The sequence below is a fragment of the Elgaria multicarinata genome, chromosome 7 (assembly GCF_023053635.1).
Source record: "Elgaria multicarinata webbii isolate HBS135686 ecotype San Diego chromosome 7, rElgMul1.1.pri, whole genome shotgun sequence".
Classification (NCBI taxonomy): Eukaryota; Metazoa; Chordata; class Lepidosauria; order Squamata; family Anguidae; genus Elgaria; species Elgaria multicarinata.
Genome location: NC_086177.1, coordinates 91,953,180 through 91,980,120, shown reverse-complemented (window position 1 = coordinate 91,980,120; position 26,941 = coordinate 91,953,180). Strand labels below are relative to the sequence as shown.

General features: G+C 43.3%; 1 protein-coding gene across 1 annotated transcript; it reads right to left on the bottom strand.

The window, feature by feature from the left end:
• Positions 1-4,431: 4,431 nt before the first annotated feature.
• On the bottom strand, positions 4,432-26,198 carry EBAG9 (estrogen receptor binding site associated antigen 9). Its single transcript, XM_063131060.1, has 7 exons — positions 26,061-26,198; positions 19,501-19,598; positions 18,785-18,863; positions 18,497-18,655; positions 10,546-10,653; positions 9,183-9,274; positions 4,432-4,965 (listed from the first exon to the last, which is right to left on the bottom strand). The coding sequence occupies exons 2-7, from the start codon at positions 19,581-19,583 to the stop codon at positions 4,845-4,847; spliced, it is 642 nt and encodes a 213-aa protein (XP_062987130.1). The 5' UTR covers positions 19,584-19,598; positions 26,061-26,198; the 3' UTR covers positions 4,432-4,844.
• Between the last annotated feature and the right edge of the window lie 743 nt (positions 26,199-26,941).

Below are 26,941 nucleotides of genomic sequence, written 5' to 3'. Positions count from 1 at the left end.
AAATATTTTGTTCCTTGCCGCTTATTATAGTCTGGATGGGACCACAGGCATTCTTTGCCCCCTCGCAAAAACTGTCTAGTGAGTTAGGCTGGTTGTTAGTGACTTGCCCATGGTAACACACTGAGGCTCATATCTGAGGCTCATACAACACACGATGAGATGGCAGCAAACCAATTTGATTAAATTGGTTGGTTGGGTATTTATTACATTCCCCTCTTGCAAGGAACCACAGTAGCGAGTCAGGGACCGGCCCAAACTCACCCAGTGAGTTTCATGGCCGAGTGGGGCCTAACTAGAACTCAGACCTCTCGAGTCCCTGGCTAACACTCTAACCACACTGGCTAACGCTCTAACCACCTCCCTAGTGGGAAGTATGGTGTTTAGAACAAAAGGAATACATGTATGTGACAAAATCACCTGCTTCTTTGGTTAACCCTTTTTGTTATGTTACTATGAACGCATTTAGTTTTTCAGAAACTCTTTATACAGGTAAAAAAAGGGATTAACTCTGGGCAGGAGGGGACTCGTGTGTGATTGGCTCGTTTTGTTCTAGAGGAGGGTTTCTCTGTTTTGTCCGTTAGTTTTGAGGGACATTGGGTATGGAATTTGCCAAAGCATCATCTCTGTTTTGAGGGAGGACCTAGAGGGGCAGTGAGTCATCCATTAAATAACAAGAACACCTATAGCGACAAAACAACATCTTGTATAGCATCAACTTTTATTTTGTGTTATTGAGTCAAAACGGTGTGCGAGCTTTGGACTCCTTTTATGCTACCACATACAATAGCACGTCACGGCCAGCACCCACTTCCCCAAACTGCAAATTATAGTCATAGTGATAGTTCTGACCCTTGTTTGGTGTTGACTGAGGCGGAGTAAGAGGTCATCCAGGTCAGTATGTACAGCTGACTTGGCAGTGACGTCCTACTCCATGGCTTGTTGCCCCAGGCATGAGGGGATAACAAATGAAAGCCCGGGTAAAGGATGGGTGCACATCGCAACATGTGTATCGAATCAAACCCTTTCCCCAATGTCTCACTGCCCCCTTACTTAGAACAAGACAGTGCAAGTGGGCCCCAGTGAACAAAAAAATAAAACTGAGGGAAAGGCAAGCAGTGAGCCAGGAAAGCTTCTGCATCCTTCTGCTCTGAATCAGCGTAGGGAAAGTTTTTCCCTGCCAACAGCCTCATTCCTTAAGAAATAATCTGTTGGATATTGCATGATGGTAGTGAGCAGGGCACCTTCTTTTCTCACTCCCTCTATCTCCCTCCCTAGCTTGCTACTGATAGATTGATTTGGCCAGTACTCTGAACTGATAGCTGGCAGAGGGGCTCTTGAATTTAGGCCAAGGCCCCCAAGTTACCCATCCAGCTAAATTCACTTTCCCTCCGACCCCTTTATTCAGTTGAGCCAGACCTACAATTACCATCACCACCATGCAGGATTTGAGACAGGTTGCCTCAATGGTTTTCAGAGAAAAGGGCTTAAGAAGTGATAGGACAACACAGGAGGGTTAGGAGTAGAAGTCACCACCGTCCAGAAGCCCTGTAAACTTCCGTGAATGAGGCAGGGCAGGGCAATAGTCTCATAACAACCTAGTCTGGAAACACTCTCCGGTGTTCTCCGTGTAGTGGTCAAGCTTCTACGAGTGTTTCATGCCTACCAGCCAGTTCTTTCCTGTACAAAAGCAGATCTTGATTTAGCTTAATCTTATGTTCTCTAGGTAACTAATAATCATGTTATTTACTGTTCCTGTAATTACAATGGCGATTTTCTACGATTTCTACAACAAACGTTTTTGCATGATGTAGATATAACTGTGGTTAACATCAAAGAGGATTTGCAGTTGTGGAGATGAAACACAAGATGGAATCGATCATGGAAAAAGCAATGCAAGACTAAGGACTTTTCTACACGATGCTTTTAAGCTGCCCCTTTCCTGAGGCTTCTGCTTCCGGATTTTTTGTTGGATTAAGATCGACACCTTCATGCATGTTTCCCCCCCAGGTTTTTTTCCCTCTGCGCTTCAGTATGTTCCATTACACAATGCAGAATTGCACAAATACACTAGGGTTTCATGCCACCATTCACAGGTATACCAGGCTTTTTTCATTAGAAAAAAAATGCTAAAATGATTGCAAAGAATGGGAGAAGCCCTGGAGGATGACATGTAAAGCACCCACAAACTAGCGTGAGGAATCACAAGCGCACAATAAATACCTTGTGTCGAAAGGCTCTAAGAGAAATTTATAGAATAACAAGAGCTCTAAAAACGTAAGAGCTACAACACCAAGGCCCATCTAGCCAGATACTTACCAGAGAGGTTCTCAAGTGTGGCAATATCCATTCCTTTAGATTTATCAATGGCAGATGAGAGATATTATTACTAACGTTTTTGATATTATGACCTTCAAAGATCACATGAACAGCTTCCATTCACATTTGGGAAGCATCGGGTAATCAATCAAGAGCTCATAACTGATTAAAGAATACAGTTGATTAAACTGCATTTTAAGTGGTTGATTAACCATACATCCTTTGTTCAATATCCTCAAGCTATGAAAACTTTCCAGTTTTGTAGTAAGAAGGCATAGTCATAGCTAAGTCCCATTGAAGCTAATGGAAAGAATTAGTTGCAACTTAAGTCACATCGCTTTCATGGAGATTTAGTTATGACTAACTTTAGCTGGATCACAGCCACTGCTAAAGGAAAAGCTATGTTTCATTTCCATTACAGTAAGACGTCAAAGTAAGTGTACTCTTAACTCTATTCCCCAAATTAAGATTTACCCTCAGATTAAAATGGGTTCCCAAAGGTTTTGTTCATTAATCTACCAACTAAGTAGATTAAAATGTACAGCCTGAGACTGAAAAAATACATTCAATTTTCCATAATGGCTGACTGAACTGAATCTACTAAAACACTCCAGCAATGATATGGGAAATCCACACCCATAGCAAGAATCACATGGTCAGTGCTATTCATTAGAACACTGGCATGGAGAATCCACGCCAGGCAGATTATTTACAGCTTCTTCTGCATAATAAAGGAAAAGTGTAAGCTGGACCAAAGACATCTTAAATAGCAACCAATACTTGTTTCCAGTCCAGGACTAGCAGATCAAACAAAATGGAGGCAGGGTCATGACACATTCCTAAGGAAGACACCATTAGAAAACAGAGTCCATACAAGATAGGTTTCTCCAGCTGCTTTCAGCTTTGACAAGCAGCCCAAGTATTGGGTCAGCCTGCTAAATTAAGATACAGGAGCAACTCATTCCTGCCCAAGCAACTGCCCATTTCCCTCCCCTAGGGAGGCTTGCTTTAAACTGATCTATGACAACTCAATATTTCCATATGACACTTTCCAAGTCACTAGGAAAGTTGATTCACACATTGGCTAAAAGAAACCCGATCTTGCACACTGGACTACTTCGTATTTCTCAGGAGCGCAGTTACACCTTGCTTAACATCATAGTCTAGCTTTGTAGGTGGAGGAATTAAAGGCACACTGTCACTGATGGGAGTTTCTCTGAAATCAGAGATATACTACGCAACCATCTACCAAAGGGACTTGGACCTTAAAACCTGTACTTCCAGGTTCAGAGGTAGCCATTGCTAAATTAAATTACTTAAGTATTGTCCAGATTCCATAAGCTTTGCAATACCACCTGAACAGTTCAGGAGCCCTTCAGAGAAAGCTAGCAGACATCTGTTGCTTCCATGTGGGAACTGTGTTACTCATGCTACCTCGGCTGGTGCTCTGTTTTAGCATGGCTTTTGCCTTGGGGATGGAAACCTGCTGACAAGTATTCTGCACCCATCTACAAGGAACGTTAAGAGCATTAAAGATGCCCACATGCATAGAATGCTTTCGTCTACAGCCATTATACACTGCTGTTTCAGAATGAGAGTGGTTAGAAATGGTGACAGATTCTCTTACCTGCTTCACCTGTTTATAATCCTGTCCAAAAAAGCATTTACATCCATGCTAGTGTTAAGCCAGAGGTGCAAAACCTCTGTCCAAACCCAGCCTACTGGGGCTTCAAGACAACCATGCTGTTTCCTCTCAGGACCGCTCTTTCCACCCGATCTTTCGACAGTTCCCCAGCTTTTGTGTCATTTTCCCCCTATCCTAAAAAGATTGAAATACCTACCTTAAGGCTCAGTTACTGGCAGCAAAGAGCTTTAAAAAATACATATGCCGGCCCTTTTGGGGGTTGGAGCTCTGTCCCTGCCCAACACTGGAATATGCCCCCACCCCAGCGCTTCTTCAAAATGGAATTTGGCCCTCAGTTCAACACCCCCTTGGTTAAGCAACTTTGTGCGCGTGCATTCTATGCACGTTGTTGCCCCCTTCCTTAGAATTTACAAAGAGGCACTTAAATGTGGCAGTGAAGGCAGAGTTTGTGACAACAGAGAAGCAACACATTCTTTAAAATTATTTAATTACACACCTTTCCTGTTATAAGCATAATAGACAATAGAATAGTTTGCCATCATTCAATTATTTACACCCTTTTTTCCCTTTAGCGTCAAAAACAGGCAGTTGAAGAGTTTATGCCATAGTATCTCTTCTTGGAGTACGAGTGCAGTGGGATAGGGCTTCTGAAGGAAACACTGCCCTTTCATGGTGGGATTTGGTGGGATGATGCTGTTGTTGTTGTTTGAACCGTCCAGTTGAAGTTACTTTATGGAAGAAGTGTCTCTCCCAAGATGGCTTTAAAAATGAAGCAGTGAGCTGGAGTTCTAAAAATACTGAGATCAATACAAAATGATGCATATGCTTTAGAAGCTGAATTCTCTCCCCTCTGCTGGCACCATGAGACCAACGCAAAGTGGCGTTAGGACAGCTTCACACCAATTTTATTCTGCTCTTTCTTCATTAAACGTTGAGCTTCTTTCTCCATTTTCTTCCTTTGTTGCTCTGCTGCTCTTTTTTCCCTTTCTGCTATTTTCTGCTGCCTACAATTTCAGACAGAATATATAGAATGAAATACAGAGGCATGTTCTTTATCAGACCGCTTTTGAAAGATCACACTGCACAAAGAGTCATTTCCTGAACCACACCATTTTTTTAACCAAGTTCTGAGTCACACCACTAGATTCTTCACTAAGATCTACCATTGAACTGGGATGCATAAACCCCAACACCGTGGGCTCTCACCATTGAATACAACAAGGAATGGGTGGGCTGACTTCAATATTGGCCTTCCTTATTTTAAAAACCAGAAACCCCGCTGTTGTTTTTAAATTAGCAAACCAAAAAATGCATGCCCTGAATCTTTTTAATAATTAAGGCATAACTAACCTCTTTTAATCCCAAGTACACATTCTTCCTTAACATAGCTTTGCCTTGCTGAATGAGACAAATTTTCAACCTTGCCCAGCATTTTTTGCGAGAATCCTAGCAACCACCAGGAACGAGGTGGTCTCCCAGTGGATCACGATATGCCCAGTCTGCCACAAAAATAAGTTCAAATTCTATCCAGCATTTTCTGGGGCATGGAAAGAGGTAGAGAAAAGGCTGTACACTAATATCCAAAGAGTCTGAAACAACCTCCTGCATTGTGTGTGCCAAAGAGCAGAATTTTCTCACTTTTTCTTGCTACACACCCTAAACTTTACAATGAAAATGTCCACCCAGTGTGCGGCTGCTGTAAAGAAGGCAAACTCCATGTTAGGAATTATAAAAAAAAGGAATTGAGAATAAAACTGCCAGTATCATACTGCCCTTATACAAATCTATGGTGCAACCACACTTAGAATACTATGTTCAGTTCTAGTCACCACACCTAAAAAAGGCTATTATGGAGCTGGAAAAAGTGCAGAAAAGGGCAAATCAAATGATCATGGGGCTGGAGCATTTCCCCTATGAGGGAAGGTTACATCAACTGGGATTGTTTAGCTTGGAAAAAGGAGGCTAAGGGGAAACATGATAGAGGTGTACAAAATTATGCATGATGTGGAGAATGTGGGTAGGGAGACATTTTTCTCCCTCTCTGAAAATACTAGAACCAGGGGACATCCCATGAAGCTGATTGGTGGGAGATTCAGGACAAATAAAAGGAAGTACTTCTTCACACAGCACATAGTTAAATTGTAGAACTCACTACCACAAGATGTAGTGATGGCCACCAATTTTGATGGCTTTAAAAGGGGGTTGGATAAATTCCTGGAGGCGAAGGCTATCAATGGCTACATATGTGATCTACAGCTGCACCTCTGCAAAAAGACTTTGAAATAGCTATTTGAGGCGATGTCTAAAAAGTTCGGATCTCATATTTTGACTGTGTCATAGAAAACATGTCATGAGTTACATGGCATTAAAAGAAAGAGACAGGACTCTTCAGGAAATAAACAGATGGAACTAATACTGTTCTTTAACCAGGAATCTCAAGAGGCCACCTTAGCTGTGTACACTGCCCTCTGCTGGTTAGTCAAGACATTATTGTGTGGATTCAATAGTTCCAATATAAAACACCAGTTTACAAATTTCACACTCTTAAGATCTCCTATGCAATTCTCCCCTCCAACAGCTCATTCCTTCAAATCAATAGAAAATCAGTGACATACCACACAAATTAGCCTGGCAGCTCTTATTAACCACAAGTACAGCTACTATAACAAATTACATATTTCTCACCGAGGCTGTAATCCTTTATAGACTCACCTGGGAGTAAGTCCCATTGAGTTGAATGAGACTTACTTCTGACTAGACATGTCTAGATTGTACTATCAATGGGAAAATATTCCCCACACAACACACTTTGTCCCCAGTAATGCTGCACAATCACCACTATCAAGCAGAGCTCTCGATCCCTGTTTGATGGGGAAGCTTCTCTAAGAAAGCCAGTGTGGTTTAGCAGTTACTGCTGGACTCGGACCTGGGAATTCCTGACTTGAGCCAGGTGCTCTCTCACACCTGAGCACAACCTACTTCACATGGCTGTAGCATGAAGGAAAGGAGTGACCATGTAGTGAGCAAGGGTGGGATAAAAATCAGATAGAAGTCCACCAACAAATTATTATTATTATTATTATTATTATTATTATTATTATTATTATTATTATTATTTATTTATTTATATAGCGCCATCAATGTACATGGTGCTGTACAGAGTAAAACAATAAAATAGCAAGACCCTGCCGCATAGGCTTACATTCTAATAAAATCATAATAAAACAATAAGAAGGGGAAGAGAATGCACCAAACAGGCACAGGGTACAGTAAAACTAACAGTATAAAAGTCAGAACAAAATCAAGTTTTAAAAGCTTTAGGAAAAAGAAAAGTTTTTAGCTGAGCTTTAAAAGCTGCGATTGAACTTGTAGTTCTCAAATGTTCTGGAAGAGCCTTCCAGGCGTAAGGGGCAGCAGAAGAAAATGGACGAAGCCGAGCAAGGGAAGTAGAGACCCTTGGGCAGGTGAGAAACATGGCATTAGAGGAGCGAAGAGCACGAGCGGGGCAATAGTGTGAGATGAGAGAGGAAAGATAGGAAGGAGCTAGACAGTGAAAAGCTTTGTAGGTCAACAGGAGAAGTTTATATTGGATTCTGAAGTGAATTGGAAGCCAATGAAGAGATTTCAGAAGTGGAGTAACATGGTCAGAGCAGCGAGCCAAGAAGATGATCTTAGCAGCAGAGTGGTGAACAGAAACCAATGAACTGATGTGAGAAGAAGGAAGGCCAGTGAGAAGAAGGTTGCAGTAGTCCAACCGAGAAATAACCAATGCATGAACAAGAGTCTTGGCAGAAGAGACAGACAAAAATGATCGAATCCTGGCAATATTATACAGGAAAAAACGACAGGATTTAGCTACTGCCTCAATATGAGGAATAAAGGAGAGCGAGGAATCAAATATAAAGCCAAGACTACGAGCTTCCTTGACTGGAGTAAGTGTAACATCATTGACAGTAAGAGAGAATGAGAGATGAGGAGAAGGTTTATGAAATTATGTTTTTCATTTTTATTTAAAATAGTTTAAATAGTAGTTATTCTTAAGGCTCTGTAGTTCTGGGGAGCCCCGGTTTCTTTATGGCCTGCCCAAAAGCCATTTTTCACCTGTCATGTATCGTCACCAACAAATTACGTTTTTCATTTTTATTTTAAATAGTTTATTCTGGTTTTAAACCAAGCAACAAGTACATTGTAGGATAAAAATGAAGAGAAATTACAAATTAAAATCAGAACCAGAGAAACAGCAGCTAAAAATCAATCAAATGTCTGGGTGAATACAAAATTCTTGGTTTAGTATAGAAAAGTCATTAGGCTAGGTGCCAAACGAGCAGCCCTAGAATATTATAACTGAGGAATTTATGGGACATTTCAAATGTCAAGATTTTATGGTTATGAATCTTAGTAGCAATTTTACTGTCTTTTTACTCTCATAATTCCATTACAGGAATGAACGTAGCTGAAGCTTAGGGCTCGCATTCTCCCCACTCCTCCTCCACTGTGGCTGTGAGAGTGGAAGGTTTTGCTTCTATTTTTGACTAACTGCAACTTACTGTTATGTCCACATCAAGACAAAGGCTCAGTTCAGGGAACACGTTAATCAATGTAGTGTGGAAACTCCACTCAGCGGTCGAGTTTTTAGGAGGTGCTCCCCACAAAACATGTTCTAACTTCACTGACTGTGAGCTACTGTGGAGTTGAGTAAAATCCATCGCTACGTTTAATTGACAGTTCCTCCACCCTCTCTCCTCCCCTGGTCTTCCTGATGGGATCCCATCAGACATTGCTGAAAAAAAAAATCCCAGCAGCTCTCTTAGAGCAGCATTCACTCCTTTTGCCACTCTTGCCAGGGAACTCTGTAGCCAGTGGGAAAAGTCAACTCAATGCAACGGAATACTCCATGGTGCCCTCCACACAACACACCAGTTGTGAAGGAACTCTCTTTTGCATAGTGTGGATATTCAGGGTGGAGAGTTTTCCAAAAATGCTCCACTGTGGGTTCTAAACACATTGCTGAGAAACATGTTGTCTGAACTGAGCCAAAAAGTCTGGCTGAGATTAACTATGACTTACTGAAACAAGCCAAGCTGAAACCTCAGTTTATGAAGCTGTGATTAACTAAAAACAAAAGCAAACGTCCAATTGCAGCCATACTGTATCTTCCCTGAAGCTATGCCTGCTGGTTGACAAATTCTTGCGATACAGTCACAGATCTGGATAAAGTTACCTCAGAACGTCTTCTGCTTGCCAGGATGCATCTTCCTCTTCTTCCCAAGCATTTCTGTTTTCCTGCCATGTCTCCAGGTCACCCAATTCCGGCTAAACAAATGCAAGAATTCAACACACAAAATGCCCAACTGAAATATTCACAGTAAAATATTATCCTGAATTATGGGTGCACTATCCTATTAATAGCACTGTAATTCTAGATTCAGGTAAAATTAACTCTACCCTTCCATCTCTACTCATCCCTGGGGGGAAATAACACCACTAATTGAAGACAGACATCTGTTGAACAAACTCACTAAAAAACAGAAGCACATTCAAGCAACCTGCCTGTTTCTGAACGTTAGCGAAGACCCTCATAATTTCTTTAGAGAACAATACTATGCATGTTTAGACAGAAAAAAAGCCCAACTCCCAGCATTCCCCAGCCAGCATGGGAATATTGTAGGGCTCTTTTCCTGTCTAAATAATGCATAGGATTGTGCCCTTAACGTACATATATCACTACTTCCATGTTTTTTGCCATGATATCCTCTATACTTCACTCTAATATTCCCATTGAGAATATCTTCTCAGAAAATCTGCAGTGCTTATAATACCAGACAAAGCAAATAATCAGAGATGTCTCGGTTACTTTCCAATTTTTATGTATGTGAAATGTTAAACTTCCTTCATAAAAAGGTGTAGCCTCCCCCACCCACCCCCAAAACTATCAACATGCTCTTGAAGGGTGAGGAAGCAAATGGATGCACTGCTTATTTGTCTCAAATTGTTTAGCAATATGTTTCTTGTACGTATTGGGGGCAAGGGGGAAGTGAACAGAATGAATCAAGCCTACATCAATTGAAGAAACTGGCGATGGGGGCAGACTGGATGAACTGATAATCTGGCCAATATAACTTGTTTACACACAATGCCATTGACAGCAGCTAGGAGTAAAGGAAGCCATGTCCGAAGACATTCTATGATGAGTCAAAGTGGCTCACTGATGGTAGGCAGACGTAGGACTTGGCATTTCTAACATTTTTACTTTGCACACAATTTAGCAGGTGTTAGTATTATGTGCACAAGTAGGAAAATACGGGCTTCAAGAAACACTCCAAACTCAAGTACTGCGTTTGGAGATTTGCCATTGACAAGAATTCTTAGCCACACTTATACATATTATTGTTTTCACATTTCCCTTGCATACATTTTTTTTCAGACCAGCGTCTTTATATTCTATGACCGGACCAAGACCTCTAAGGTTTTATCACTATATTTCAGCAACATGACCTCCCTCTGAACATGCAAAAACATTTATGGTTTCTTCTAAGAGAGAAACAATCACCTGGAAACTGAAATTGATCGGTATCGATACTTACAGATTGGTGAATAAAAGGAACATCTTGTGTAGCTGCTAATCTACTAGAAAATCCTGCACTGCCATCCTGGTTCCCAAAATTTAGGGGTTCACGTTTTTTAACAATAATCTGAAAGGTAACATTTAAGAGGAAAGAAACAACAAGTAATCAAGAATACTGGCATTATTAATAGATTGAACGGGAGGATTTCCAGTTCATTGACCTGTGGCCCACAATAATTGATGTCTCATGGTGGTACCAATCCAACTACTTCTTTCCAATGTTTTGGGCTTACACTTGCAGATTGGAACATACATACAGATACACCTCTATATGTATTTCCAACACAACTACCGAGTTCAGATGGAACAAGAAAATGCAGGTTGCTTACCTGTAACTGTAGTTCTTCGAGTGGTCATCTATGCATTCACACATATGGGCTTTGCGCCTGCGCAGAGACCAGACCGGAACCTACTATAGCTGAGTGGAACGTTTTTGGCGGGAACCCCTCCCCCCACGCTACCGCGCATGTCCATGGGGTTCCCGCCCTTACCTCAGTTTACAGGAGTCCGACATTGTGCCCCCATAAACATGAGTGTAAATAAAATAAAGTACATTCCACAATATAACAGTGTCATTTATAAATCTCACACCACCAAGAGGGGATGGTGGGTGGGTTGTGTGAATGCATAGATGACCACTCGAAGAACTACAGTTACAGGTAAGCAACCTGCATTTCTTCTTCGTGGTCTCTATGCATCACACATATGGGCGAGTAGCAAGCTGACATACCTTTGGAGGTGGGTTGGTGCATCATCTGAAGATCTCCGAGAGCACTGTCCTCCCAAACGAGCAGTCCTGCCTCGCACGGGTGTCCAAACTGTAGTGCTTGACAAACGTGGATGGAGTGGACCACGTTGCGGCTCTACAGACTTCTGCTAGTGGAACACCTCTGGTGAAGGCCACCGATGTTGAGACGGCTCTGGTGGAATGAGCTGTCACAGGTTTCATTAACTCTATTTTAGAAATAGAGTAGGCCAATTCAATTGTCTCCACTATCCAGCGTGACAAGCGCTGGCAAGAGACAGGGAGTCCCTTAGAAGGCTCCCCATAACAAATAAACAATTGCTTTGTTTTTCTAAAAGTGTCTGTCCTGTCTTTGTAAAAAGCAAGAGCCCTTCTTACATCGAGAGTATGTAGGGAAGACTCAAGAGGTGTAGTTGGATTAGGAAAGAAAGCAGGCAAAGTAATATGCTGGGACAGATGAAAAGATGACACTACCTTAGGTAAGAAGGCTGGGTCTGTGCGTAGCACAACCTTGTCCTTATGAAAAATAGTGTACGGGACATCTATCCTAAGAGCTTTAAGCTCACTTGCACGTCTTGCCGATGTGATGGCTACTAAAAAGACAGTCTTTAAAGTAAGCAGCCTAAGGTCTGTCGAAGCCATGGGCTCGAAGGGCTTGCGTGTCAATGCTTGCAGCACAACTGACAGGCTCCATGGCGGCACGATAGTCTTCACAGTCGGTATCGTGTTCTTCAGACCTTTCAGAAATTTCTTGGTTGTTGGATGGGTAAAAGGTGTAAAACCATCCACACCCCGATGAAAAGATGTAATCGCAGCAAGGTGAACCCTGATGGATGCGAGCTTAAGTCCCTGCTGGAAAAGCGTCAATAAATAATTGAGGATAAGGGCTAAGTGGCAAGATTCTGGTATTTGATTACCATCTTTTGATGCAAAGTTCTGAAATCTTTGCCACTTTGCTGCATAAGATTTCCTTGTGGAAGGCTTTAGTGCTGCCAAAATAATGTGGTCCACAGTCAAAACTCTGGTTCCAGAGGAGGAGTAGTTGTTATCCTCCATGCAGTCATCTTGAGGGTCGACAGATCTGAGTGTCGAACTCTGCCCTGGTGTCGAGACAGAAGCTTCGGTATCGACGGGAGCCTGATGTAATCCCCTCTCGATAACCGAAGGGCGTGAGAGAACCACGTCTGTCGAGGCCACCACGGTGTGATCAGGATGCAATTGGAGGTGTCCATCTGGATCTTGGCTAACACCTTCGTCAATAGCGGGAAGGGTGGAAAGATGTAAAGGAGATTTCCTTTCCAAGTCCTGGTGAAAGCATCTCCTAAAGAGTGCTTTCCCTTTCCTGCTCTGCTGCAGAACCTGGAACAAGCTGCGTTTTCTTCGGTAGCGAAGACATCGACAGCAGGGCGGCCCCAGCAACGAAAGAGATCGTCTCGGACCTCGACGTCGAGCTCCCACTCGTGGTCGACACGGAAGGACCTGCTGAGGGAGTCCGCAATGATGTTTTCCTTTCCTGCTACATGGATGGCAGTCAGGTAAGTCTTTCTCTTGATGCACCAGTTCCAGATTCTGAGTGCAGAACGGTTCAGAGGGTGCGATCGTGTTCCACCCTGCCTGTTGATGTAAGCCACAACGGTGGTGTTGTCTGTTGCGATCAGGACATTTCGGCCCTCGATCATTTGTGAAAAAGTCTTCACGGCATTCTCCACAGCTAAGAGCTCCAGATGGTTGATGTGTTGTTCTCTTTGATATAGAGGCCAGCGACCCTGAGCGGTAAGGGAGTTGCAATGAGCTCCCCATCCTTCTAAGGATGCATCTGTTGTGATCGTTACCGAGGGCGCCTTCTGTTGGAATGGTACCCCATCGAGGAGCGTCGACATCGAGAACCACCATTGCAGGGATGCCCTCACTTGCTTCGGTATCGAGAGGTAAGTTCGTCGAGCATTGTGTCGAAGATCGAAAGTCCTCAAAAACCAGGCCTGTAATATCCTCATCCTGAGTCTTGCAAACCTGATGACTGCAGTTGTAGCTGCCATCAAACCTAGTAGTCTCTGAATTGTCCATGCCGAAACTTTTCGGCGGCTCTCGGTATCGATGGCTAACTGCTGAAGGGTACTCGCCCTGGCCAAGGGTAAGTACGCTCTCCCGTCTCGAGATGAGAGGGTTACCCCTATGAAGTCCAACCTCTGCTGTGGGGTCAATATGGATTTTTCTTCGTTGATCCACAGCCCCAACGAGTCCAACAGGTTGAGGGTAGTTAGAATATCTGTCCGGAGCGTGTCGCTGTTGTCCGCTACCAGAAGCCAGTCGTCGAGGTATGGATAAACAAATATCCCTTTTTGTCTCAGGTGGGCACACACCACCGCCATGACTTTCGTGAAGACCCTCGGTGCCGTGGCCAATCCGAACGGAAGAACGGTGAATTGGTACTGGGCTGTACCGATGGAAAAACGAAGGTAAAGTTGATGCGACTTCCTGATAGAGATATGGAAGTACGCATCCTTCAGATCCACCACTGCGAACCAAACCTTTTTGTGTAGGAGCTGCAAAATCGAAGCAATCGTTATCATACGAAACTTTCTCGGGGTGATGAATTTGTTCAATTGCCTTAAGTCCATGATCGGTCGAAGACCTCCATCTTTCTTCGGGACCGTGAAGTATCGGGAGAAAAACCCCTGGTTGAGTTCCTCTGCGGGTACGGGAGAGATAGCTCCCTTCGACAGCAAGGTCTGTACCTCGAGCAGCAGAGGAGGGGATGGCGCCGTTACTTTCACGCCCGAAAAAGGAGGAAGGACATCGAGCTCGATGGCATACCCCGAGTTGATGATAGTGAGCACCCAGGAGTCTGTTGTTATTAACTCCCATTGATGGTAATGGGGTGCTAGGCGGTTCGCAAAGGGAGGTGGATCTGGATCCGAAAAGTCAAACCCGCTGCTTCTTGCTGAAGTCGGGCTGCCTTTTTTCTTGTTGGTACCTGCCTTGGTAAGGCCTCTTCCTCTGAAGCTGATGTTGTTGCTGTCGAGGTTGGAGCTGGTATTGGGGTCGATGCTGTTGTTGCATCGGAGGCCTTGTCCATCTTTTTGAACGGTACTGAGTCTGAGGAGGAGCAGTAAACCCCATCTTTTTGGCTGTTGTTCTTGCCTTATAGATGGAGTCTAGTGTTTCATCGGTTTTTGAATGAAATAGACCTTCGCCATCGAATGGCATGTTTTCAATCCTAGCTTTGGTTTCGTGCGTAAGATTGGCTGATCTGAGCCAAGCATGCCTCCTTAAAGAAATGGCCCCCATCATCGATTTTGAATGGCAGTCCACCTGGTGTCGAGCGGTGGACAATTGTTGCCTTGCTATGGCCGATGCTTCGTTTTGAAAAACCCTTGCAAGCTCTTTTTTGTCCTCTGGGAGGTGTTCACACAAAGATCCCATCTTCTCCCAGAGAAAAAGCTGGTACCTCGCCATCGTTGCCTCGTATGCAGACGCCTTGATTCCTAGGGCGGAGGATGAGTAAACCCTTCTTCCAGTTTGGTCTAACTTTCTCCCCTCTCTATCTACGGGCGCAGAATGGGTTTTCTGTGACTGGCCCTGTGCAGACTCCACCACTATTGAATTTGGTTTAGGGTGTTGAGCCAAAAATTGTGTATCATCCTCTTTTACACGGTATAATGATTCTAATCTTTTTGAAGTTGTTTGAGCCACTGCTGGAGTTTTCCAAGACAACTGAGCTGCTTGTTTTAGGGCGTGAGGTATTGGGATGGCTAGACGTTGATTTGTTGTTGTTTGAAACACGTCATAAATTGGGTCGATGACCGATTCATCTGCCTGCTGAATGTCGAGGCCTAATGCATTGGCCATTCTGAGCATATGGTCTGAGAAACGGACCATATCATCCGACGGCGAAGAAGGGTCAGCATCATCGACTGCATCGTCCGGAGAAGGTGCGGTTGGAACCAAAGAGTGTGCCGACTCCGAGTCGGATGGATAGTTCTCTTCTGGCGAAGACAGCGTCACCACCTGCAAATCCAGCCGTTCTTCCTGCGTAGATAATGCAGCCGGCGCAGCGACCGGTATCGCATGTTGTTCACGATGTCGAGGGGTCGATACCGTCGGAACTTGATGCATGGAAGGAGGAGGCAAAGGTAACTGGCATACCCTCGATGTTGGTGGAGGATGTGCATAATAGCCCTCAGGCTGGTAATGCTGCTGGTCACCTTGAAAAAATTGTTGCGGTCGGTAACGATCCCACTCGTAATAGCCGTACCTGGATTGGGGATCAGAGTACTGCGATACTCTATCCCAATCGCGTCTTGGAGTCTGCCTTGGCGAGGGCTGCACAGGGATTAAACCCTGGAGCTCCTGGGGTCTTACAGATTGTCGAGCGGAAGCTATCGACACCGAATCTCGGATCTCGCCTTCTGATAAACTTGGAGGGCGTGTCGGTACCGTGGTCATCGGCACCGACAGAGGCCTCGACACCGAAGGAGACCTCGGTATCGAAGTGGTCGGCGCGGCGGGAGGGGTGGAATGGCTCCTGGCCGATTCCCGCGGCCGAGGTGACGCTAAAGCGGCCCTCTCCGCATCCCTCTTTCTCTTTTTCTTCTTCTTCTTCTCCAGTTCGGGAGAAGGCATCGGCGTTCTGGCTTTCTTAGAAACCTTCTTAGCCATTGAAGTTGATAAAGACCGACCAGGCGTGAGGGGTATCTCAGCCCTATTTGCTCTGGCCTGCACTTCAGTGCTATGGTCTGGCGGTTTGTCTGGAACAGTCTTGGTAACTGCCGTTTTGTGGGCAACGGACTTATGAACCGCCTTTTTCTCCATTGTAGGGGCCTCCGTGGCCTTGAGAGCCTTTTCCCACAGTATCGAACGGAGTCGGTCCGCTCGATTTTTTCTTGTTTGTTTGGTAAATGACATACAGTGGTGGCAGGCCTCAACAACGTGTCCTTCGCCCAAACACAAAACACAAAGGGAGTGTCCGTCAGTCGGCGGAAGTTTGGCCCCACACTTAACGCACTTTCTAAACGGGGCTTTAAGTGCCATAAAGGCCTCACGCGACCGAAGTCGCTGAGGAGAACTATCTACAATAACTTTTTTTTTTTTTTTTTTTTAGATACAAGGAAATTTGTAAGAAAAAGAGTTTAGAAAGAGATTAGAAAAGATTGAAGAACGAAGAAGATAGTAACAAGAAGAAGCTATACGAAAACGCTAGAGGTTCGGTAAACAGGTCTGTGCACAATGGCGGACGACGAAGAACTGAGGTAAGGGCGGGAACCCCATGGACATGCGCGGTAGCGTGGGGGGAGGGGTTCCCGCCAAAAACGTTCCACTCAGCTATAGTAGGTTCCGGTCTGGTCTCTGCGCAGGCGCAAAGCCCATATGTGTGATGCATAGAGACCACGAAGAAGAACCATGGTTCCCCACTACTTGAATGAGCCTTAGGGTCATACGCACCCCATCTCTTTTGTGGCCATAAAGTGATCGGAAGCATCTACTTCCACTTTTAAACAAAGTACAGTTCCACATTATGCCTGAACTTAGGAAATACATGTCTGCTTGAACTCCACTTTGTGAGAACAACTCAGGATAAAACTGTTTCCAATCTTGACCTGTTCTTATGTCCCAAGACTGGATGTAATAGAGAATTATTGTTTGTTTCAAAGTAGAAGCAAATACTTCCAATCTTGCATCTCCAAAAGAGGAAGAGTGAGAGAGGAGTGTGTGAGCGGGTGGCTTGTGAGGGTTTGCTCACTTCTGAACCAAGCAAGTATTGTGTTGGAATGCTTGGCTGCATGATCCCTCTTGGTATAAAATGACTGCTGGATAATGTTGGGAATTCTATATCCGTACAAATTTTTTCTTGCACACATGATTTGCAGCAACTATTTAGACCCACCCACATTCAAAATAACTCTGGCCTGCCTGTGCTAGTAGAAAACATCACAACACTCATATGTGATGCATAGCAATTCGTAGACATAAATCCACATGTATATAAGAGGTTTTGGGTGTTGATGGAATGGAGTGGGGATTTAGCCCAAACATCAAAAGAAAATTAGCATACCATTGTGCATAAATCTCAAATTACAACTGATGTCTCATTCAGTACATACAAACTTAAAATTGTATGTACGAACTCTAGATTTAAGTTTTGTGCCAAATTTCTCCATTGAAAGAATTCTATTGCAAAACTCACAAAAACTGACAGGGAAATAATAATAATAATAATAATAATAATAATAATAATAATAATAATAAAAATTATTTATTTCTTACACGCCTCTCCCTTTGGATCGAGGTGGGGAACAGGAATCAATACATCTTAAAAATTCTGGATTTTACATTGATCTGGATAGGCCTGCCGGAAAGGGCTAGTCTTTAAAGCTGCCTTAAAATCACAGAGGGAGTTAATATTACGAATGTCCTCCGGCAGGCCGTTCCATAATCCAGGGGCGACAGAAGAAAAAGTCCTCTGGGAAACTGAAGTAAGTTCTCCCCAGAGGACCTGAGTGTGTGTTGATCTGGATAGGCCTGCCGGAAAGGGCTAGTCTTTAAAGCTGCCTTAAAATCACACAGAGTTAATTTTATGAATCTCCTCTGGCAGGCCATTCCACAATCTGGGGGCGACAGAAGAAAAGGTCCTCTGGGAAACTGATGTCAGCCTAGTTTTAGCTGACTAAAGTAAGTTCACCCTAGAGGACCTGAGTGCGGACTGTATGCAAATACTTAAGTCAGTCAACGTAATTACAAATGACTCTCCAAGGTACAAAACAGAAAAAAGTAAACTGTTCTCTGAAGATGCCAAAATTTGACTCTAGCAGCAATCAGACAACTGACCATGCTGCAGTTTGCAGCCATCCAGGGTAGCCAATCAAAGATCGAGATGGAACAACTCATATAATTTCACTTGTTATTCCTCCGCTGGATGTGAACATGTTCCCACAGTATTTATTTATTTATTTATTACATTTTTATACCGCCCAATAGCCGAAGCTCTCTGGGCGGTTCACAAAAATTAATGACAGCCAAATGCATCTACAGTCTGACAGCCAAATGCACCTACAGTCCAGATAACCTACATGTAGAAAACACTTTATGTGCAACAACTACTATCGCTAAATCATCATGACTACTTTATCATATAACATTTCAAAAGACTTTCATGTTGGAAACATACTTTCTGTGTTTTTCTTATTGTTGGTGCCATGTCCTTAAAGTAGTCAGGCTCCATTTCTTCCAAACCATTTTGCTGATTGGCCACACTGCCATTACCACCTTCAATTTTCACACTCGTGGGTGCATCTTCATCCCATGAAGACCAATCTTCTACTTCTGGCTAAAGAGCAAACAGTAAGATTTTAGCTACCTATTTGCAAACTGGCATTCATCATCAATCTATTTTTTACTGGGTCGTTTGGCAGAATTTTTGTTTAATCACTGATATCCAGGTGTTTAAAGGTATTACCTGTTTAGGAACAGATGAATAATCCACGGTGGTTGGCAAAGTTATTTGGTCTCCACTAAGTTTTCGTCCTCTTCCAGTCCTGGAAAAGAAACGCAGACATCTTCCTAACTCTGAAAAATAAGCACTACTTGGAACTATTAGTGAAGCTAAAAAAACTTATAGAAAGAAAATTATTTTAAAAGCTAAATAAAAAGTATTAACTTTAAAAGTCAGTAGCCTTTGTGTAAAAAAACTAAATATCTGATTAGAATTCTGTTTTTAAAAGGAATATAAAGAAAGAAAGCTTTGCAAGCTGCTTTTGAACTAGTTTTGGTCTAAGCAATAACTCTAAATCCTAATTTACACCTTCTAAAATCCTGACTAATATGGGTACTTCTGAGCTGTGATATAACAAGTTTCCATTATAAACCATGCTATAAAGACTAGTAGAATCAAAATGTGACATAAACTAATCTATACATGTTTCAGTATGGTTATTCTTGGATGTGGCAGGTGAGTTATAGTCAAACCAGAAAACTTGTAAGCGTATCTTTTCCAACGTGTCTGATATTTTGCATATAAGTTTCAGTGAAAACACCTGGCCATCACTAAGCACCATGCTAGCTATTGGAAAATGTTAGCACATTGATAGGAGCTGAGATTACGGAATACCATATAAGCAATGGTCAGGGATCCCAAGACATATTTAGATAAGACTTGCAAGATGTTATATTTACCTGCATATTAGCCGCTTAAAAAAAGAAAGTACTGCTGCCAGGCATGTACAAATTTTAAACAGACGGAATTGCGTAATGGCCATGATGGAGGTCTTCGCCTGCAAAAAGGAAGAAAATACTAGATGTTTATAATGTAAGCCTATCAGCTTACTGATGCTGGAGCCGGTCAGTGCATGTAGTTCAATATGATTAGAATTCATAGACATGACCTCAAGGTGTCCACATTCTTACTTAGGCACCAAGGAACATACCTTATAATTAGCCAGCGCTTTGCACTTCTATGCTCCTGGTCAGGATACTCACAAATTTACATACTTTTTTCACTGTTTTGAAAGCTTGCTTTTTCACAAAATGAAAGCAGATATGAAGGAGTCAAACTCAGTGTCAAATTATGAATAAGCCTCTTAAATCTATCACATTCAGTCAAGGGAAATCTTTTCTGCATGAGTACAGTTGGACAGTTAAGTAAATTAATTATAAAGAAAGAAAGAAAGAAAATAGGCTGTCCAGAACCTTGAGTGTTTTTCAATCTTATTTGGAAGATTTATACTTTAATTCCTTTGAATTCTACCTTTAGAATGTTGGTGGTGGCGGATCATACAAAGCCATTTTTAGTTTGACTTCTTAGGCGTACAATTGTTTTGAATGACAGGAAAAAAGTGAGCAAAATACAAAACCCTGAAATATTGTCGACATGAAGTAGTAGTTACTATTCATACTATTTTGGTCCATTCCAGTTGAATGGTTTGATTAACTGCTTTTTATTTTATTTTTGCATTTGTGAATGCACACTGATAGATAACATTTCAATAGTATTCACAGTTCAGGAAGCTTTGGTGTTTAAGTTGACTTCCAACAGCCATATTTGGTGATGCGTACGTGGGGGATGTGGGGGTGTGAGTGGAGTTATATCACCATTTGTTTGAACTTGATATAGGCCCCATTCAGAAGACACCTTAAACCATGGCTTTAACCACAGTGACTAAGGCTTTTTGCCTTTGTCATCATGGTTAAAGCCATGGTTTAAGGTGTCTTCTGAACACAGGCCACCTTTCTGGCTTAACCACCATGGTTAAAGCCATGGTTTAAGGTGTTTTCTGAAGTGGGCCATAGTTTAATTTATTGTCACATGACCATTATAGGCTAGACATTTTATAAAATCTTTCTATATACTCTGAGAACACTTTATGTAAACAACAGGTTTTTTTATTTCTGTTGTGTGATAAAAATCAAAAACAAAGGTAGCCCTGTTGACCATAAAAATAAATAAATAAAAATCTGTATTACTGTAATAACTTTATTAGGCGAACCAAAAGACGTCAAAAAACGTGCAAGCTTTCATGATCTCCAGACCTCTTCATCAGGCAAGATGTTACAAAAAGCAGGTTTGGTTGGCGGCGGCAGGAGAAATGGGAAGAAAAAAACCTGAATTGATGGTGAAGTCACAGACAAGCAACCCACAGTTTGTTGACCATGGGTTGTTTGTGAACTCACAGCAGTGAGTGAGCTGGATCCCACTCACTCCTGCTTTGTAAACATCATAGTTTTAACCCATGATTTGTTGTTTGGTTAAAACTCTTGGTTGTTTCTCACTCAGCAACCCAGCATTTCAGGCTTGGATGTCACCACAAACAAACCAGGAACTGGCATTCCTGAGCTGCTTAGCAAAGCAGAAGTGAGCAATAGCCAGTATGCACACTCTTGCACTCTTACAAACAACCCATTATTAAAAACCCATGGATTGTTTAATCATCCAAACCTGAACAAAGCATTTGCATGTTCAGAATCCCAAGATGAAGTGGGGGAGGAGGGGTCTCCGGGCATTCAAATAAGGCTCTGCAGGTCATATTATGTTTAAAAGGTTGGACCTGGAGCTGCCCTTAAAGGTGTTGTAAACAAGGAAAGGGGAAAAAAATGGATCCCCCATTTTTAAAATTTGAAATCCAGCTGTAGCGCAGACATGTTTAAAGCCTAGGTGAAGCACAAAGGGCCTATAAATGCATTAATAATTTCTGACACAGCAACAGCATGAAAAGAAAAGAACTACTCTGCCCACTGAAAAAATGTTCCCTGTCTGGAAGCAATTCTTACTTGCCACAGGCTATCAAGCAACTAACTGGTTTAAAGCTGCCTTGAGTGGAAAGGCAGGGTATAAATGGAATAAAATAAATACATACACATACACAAAAATAATAAAGAGTTCCTTCACTGGTGTTACAAAAGCAGCAAGTCTTAACATTCTAAGTCAGTATATTAATGAGTGCAAGAGTTTATATTTCTCACCTGTCCATGTATAAGAGCATTCTATGAATGCAATCCATACTATTTTCACTCACTGTGTCAACATTCTGACTGACTCATGCTAGAGAATACAACCAAACTATGAACTTCCTCCTACACTCCTATTCTGCGAACTAGTTCGCATTAAAAGTTTATTATATTCAAAGTAGTCAGTCTTACTTTCATCATGCAGTTAGTTAACCCTGCATTAGTTATTTTTTATGTGCAACACTAAGGCTGGAATCTTATACATACTTAACTAGGATTAAGTCCCACTGAAATCATTAGGAACTACTTCTGGTAGACATGTATAGGATTGCATTGTAAGCTGTTATTAGGGAATAATTGGAAAACCATTGACAAGTTGTGGGAAATAATGCTAATAATATAAATAATAATTATCACTATTTTGGCTTCAAAATAATATAACCTGAAATCAAAAGGCACAGACAGAACAACAAAAATGAAAATGGGAGGACAGATCTTGGATGCTACTTTTCCTATAGTACATAAAAGACATTATTAGCTGCAAAGATTATGCCTCTGCTTTCTAAATATGTTTTTATTTTCAATATTTTACCATACATATAGGTGTAATTATAGTATAATGTATGTGCTTTCTTCTTTCAATTAGTACCCTAGCTGACAGGTTTTACTAGGAAATAAGCCCTATTGATTTCAATGCCATTTACTTCCAAATAATAATAATATAATTATAATAATATATTTATTTGTTACCCGCCTCTCCCTCTGGATCGAGGCGGGGTACAACACAAATAAAAACACCATAAATTACATACAACTAATTCAAACGTTTGAATACGCATTCTTAGGACTGCAGCCCAAGACAGATGTTCTCTTGGACAAAGAGATGGTTTCAATTTACACACAATCCTCCCTCCTCCCCAATGAACAAAAGAATATGGCACCAACTGTAGGTGTCTTTGGAAAAAAATATTTTAACCCTGTTGCAGTACAGCTGACTAACAATGAAAATGGAATAGTAACATAGGTAATCTATATGTTTTAGTTTGTCTTACTTATTAGGGACAAATTCAGATTTTTCATAGCAATCCTTGAAGCAATACTTTTTAAATTACAAGGCTCAGAAAATATCCAACAGAGCCAACAAGCATGCAACCCTTAAATGTCAAAGACAATCTCTCAACCAGCAGGTTTTACCAGTTATGGCAACCTACAGCTAACCAAAGAAAAGTGACGATAAAGTATGAACAGTTAATTTTAGACATCTCAGCTATCACAGTGCTGTTTTCTCCTGACCACTGTACAATCAGTAAGACCCAAACACATTTTTAATCAAAGTTCCACCTATTAAAGCTGGGCTTGGTAGCTGGTTTTATTTCTACTAACCAGCTGTGAAGTCCAGTCCCATCATGATAACATAACAATATTACATGAATTTATCAACACAGATATACATTTACATTGCTGAATGAGACGTGCTGTGGTGTTGCAGGGAGGGGATCACAAAACTCAGGTAGACAGACCTTCTGTTAGCAGAGCCCTCTTGTGGAAGGCAAATCCTAGATCCAACCAATTGAGCATATTTGCATGTAATGCCAATTCATGGGTTAATCAACCCATGAATTGATGGTGCTGCATGGCAGGGACCGTGCTGCCTCCCACCTGCTCGCCACTTCTGTTTTGCATCCGCTTTCGTCAACAAATCAGGAATGCTCTGTTCCTGGGTTGTTTGATGAGATGTGTGAACCTGGTACTCTGAGATGTTGAGGGACAAACAACTCAGAGTTTCAAACCAATAACAAACCAGTCAATAACTGGTTAAAGAACAGGAAGCAAAGAGTAGGAATAAATGGACAGTTCACACAATGGAGGGATGTAAGAAGTGGAACTGTCCAAGGATATGCACTGGACTGGTACTTTTTAACTTGTTCATTAATGATCTGGAGTTAGGGGCAAGTGGTGAGGTGGCCAAGTTTCCTGAGGACACCAAATTATTCAGGGTGGTAAAAACAAAAAGTAATTAAGAGCTCAGAAAGGATCTCTCCAAATTGGATGAATTGGCAGTTAAATTACAAATGCGGTTCAATAGAAGTAAGCATAAAGTGACAGACATTAGGGCAAAACTCCCTAACCTTATTTATATGATTAATGGAGTCTGAGCTAGTGGTGACTAAGCAGGAAACAGGTCTTGGGGTCATGGTGGAGAGCTCAATGAAAACATCATCCCAGTATATAGCAATTGTAATAAAAAAAGAAGAAGCAGCAAATTATATGATAGGGATCATTAGGAAAGGGAGCAAAAATAAAACAGTCAATATTGTAATGAGTTTATAGAAATTTATGGTGCAACCACATTTGGAATACCGCATGCATTTCTGGACGCTGCATGTCAAAAATGTTAGAGAACTGGAAAAGGTGCAGAAAGGGCAACCAAAATGATTAAGGGACTTTAGTAATTTCTCAATGAAGAAAGGTTACAAAGTTCTGCGTTTTTATTTCAGAAAAAAGGACATACATGATAGAGGTTTATACCTTATAGGGCCAGAATAAATTTGTCCCAAGACTCATTATATTTGTAACAAGTGCCGCAAGACTCATTATATTTGCAATAAGCCCTTGTTTATATTTACAGCACTAATTCTAACATTTAAGTGCCAACTGTCTCTGCAGAGGCCACCAGTGAGGGAGGAAGCAGCAGCCAGGCACCTCTCCACCATGCCTGGGTCCAGCTCCAGCTGAGAGCCCCCTCCCTCCTGCTACCAACTGTCTCTGCAGAGGCCACCAGTGAGGGAGCAAGCAGCAGCCAGGCACCTCTCCACCGTGCCTGGGTCCAGCTCCAGCTGAAAGCCCCCTCCCTCCTGCTGTCAACTGTAACTGCTGAACTTTGCAACTAAGATTGTAGTGCCTGAGTTTGCTTTCCTTTTCCCCCTCCTCCTCCCTCCCAATCCCCTTTCCTTTTGTGTCATGTCTTTTAGATTGTAAGCCTGTGGGCAGGGACTGTCAAGAAATACTTTTGTAAGCCGCCGTGAGAGCCTTTTTTGGCTGAATGGCGGCATAAATATCCTTAAATAAATAAAATAAAAGCACAATTTCATAACATGGGCCTTATTTATTAGCTATACAGCTAGAGCTGCAATTATGAACCAAATTTGTGTGAAGGAATGGCATTTGAAGTGGAACCATGGAGACTGGCTCCATGGAAACTAGGTCAGTACATCTTGTACCTGTACTTTGGCCATCTAATGCAAGCTGGACTTGTATTTGATCAGGTCACAAACACAGCTAAGGGCACAATCATATGTAGACAAAAAAAAAGTCCTACAACTCCCAGCATGCCCCAGACTGGGGCATGCTGGGAGTTGTAGGGCATTTTTTTCTGTCTAAACATGCACAGGGGGTTGCAGCCTTAGCAGCTTTTCTCTCCCTCTGTCTCTGCATGTGAAGTCTCATTGCTAGAGCAAGATCTGCTCACTGTAGCTGCAGGAAAAGGTCTCATTATTTTTGGGACTAGAAAAACGCTCAGTATTTGTTAGATGAGCCGGCATGGGCTTTTTCCTCAAAGGATCTGCAATGCAATCTGTCATGCACGGATCTGCATGTCAGAAAAAACAAAACTGAGGAGAAGCCAAAATAAAGAGAGGGGGGGGGCGGGGGAGTGTGAAAGGGATTTGAGACCTGACGCCACGGGTGTAAGTCACCGGTTGAGTTCAGACGACACGATAATGAACCGGGGGGGGGGGGAGATTGGTAATAGGCGGGACGTTGAAGTCAACCGTCGCTTATGGTGCCGCCCGCACCCGGCCACCTAGCCTCACACTCGGAGGGCACCGCAGGCTTCAGAAACGGTGGGTCTCCTTCCACGTGGCGGAGGAGAAGGCAGCGGCCCTTCAAAACCAGCCTCACTCGGAAGCGTCTACGGCGCGGGGGCTCTTCCCAGAGCAGCGGTAGTTGCCCTATGTTGTTTCGCCTGATTCGTCCCCCAGAGGAAGAAGAGGGAGGGAGGGAGGGAGACCGACCCACGATAACCCTGCGAGGCCGGCTACGGCTCTTGCTCCGCAGATGGGCCGCTGACGGGGTGCGGGAGATGCGCTCCTCAGCCCAGCCGGGGAAGCGGCAAGCGGCGAGGCCATGCGGGCACTAGCGGGGCCCAGCGAGACGCTCGTCCTGAGGAGAAGGGGGCCAGCGGACCCTCGGGGGAAGCAGGAGGAGAGCGGAGCCGGGCAGCGGGAGAAGCCGCCTCAGCTCCGCCGGTGGGGAGCGGCTGTAGGGGGCGGCTGCGCCTCGCCCGCGCTCACCTTGTCCAGCGCGGAGCGGGGCGGAGATGGAGGCGACGCGGCCCGAGCCGAGGGGGAGCCGCTTCCCTCGGCGAGCGCGAGCTCCCGTCATTCAAAGGCGGGCGCGGCCTCCTGCTCAGCCATCGTCTCCCTCACCAGACCATCGGCTGTTCCGCCTTATGGTCACCTGGGAGACCCGCTCGCTCAGGCCCGCCTTTTCCGGCCACGCCCCTCGCGACCAACCGAACGCGGAGTAGGAACGAGGGGCGGGGAAAGGACAGGAAAGGGCACTCTGCGCAAGCGCGCGAAAACCGCTTCTCCCCCCCACCTCCCGGAGGGGTCATTGAGCGCCGAGCCAGGGAGGCGGAGCTTAAGTGACGTGCTGGCTCGCCACGTGACGTGAATAGGGCTTCTGCTCGTGGCTTTATGCGGCCTTTGGTGCAAGCCTCCCCCGAGCTGGTTGGACTACAACTCCCAGCACCCTCCGGGCCGTACAACGCGTGGGCTGACAATGTGATCGGTAGATCTGACCATGGTGTTGTCTGGCAGCTCCCGCAGTCCTTTATTTCTTTATTAAAATGCATCCATGTTCCAAAGGGAAATGATTTATCAGCTAGAAACTATAGTATAACATTTTTATGTTCATCGAACTATGAGATGTACAGAAAAATGCTGCAGGCTCGCTTTTTAGAAGTTTGAAAAGGAGAGGAGAGAAGGGCTGCGTTGGGAGGTTTTGCAAGAGAAGTGTTACACAGAGAGCAGTTCCTAAAATTAGATAGGTTGGGGCCTGGCCGGAACCAGAACATTTATTATGGCAATCCTGTGCCTGCCTGCCAGACTCCCATAGGTCTACTCAAAAGTAAGCTTGACTGAATTCAGTAAGACTGGTTTCATAGTACACT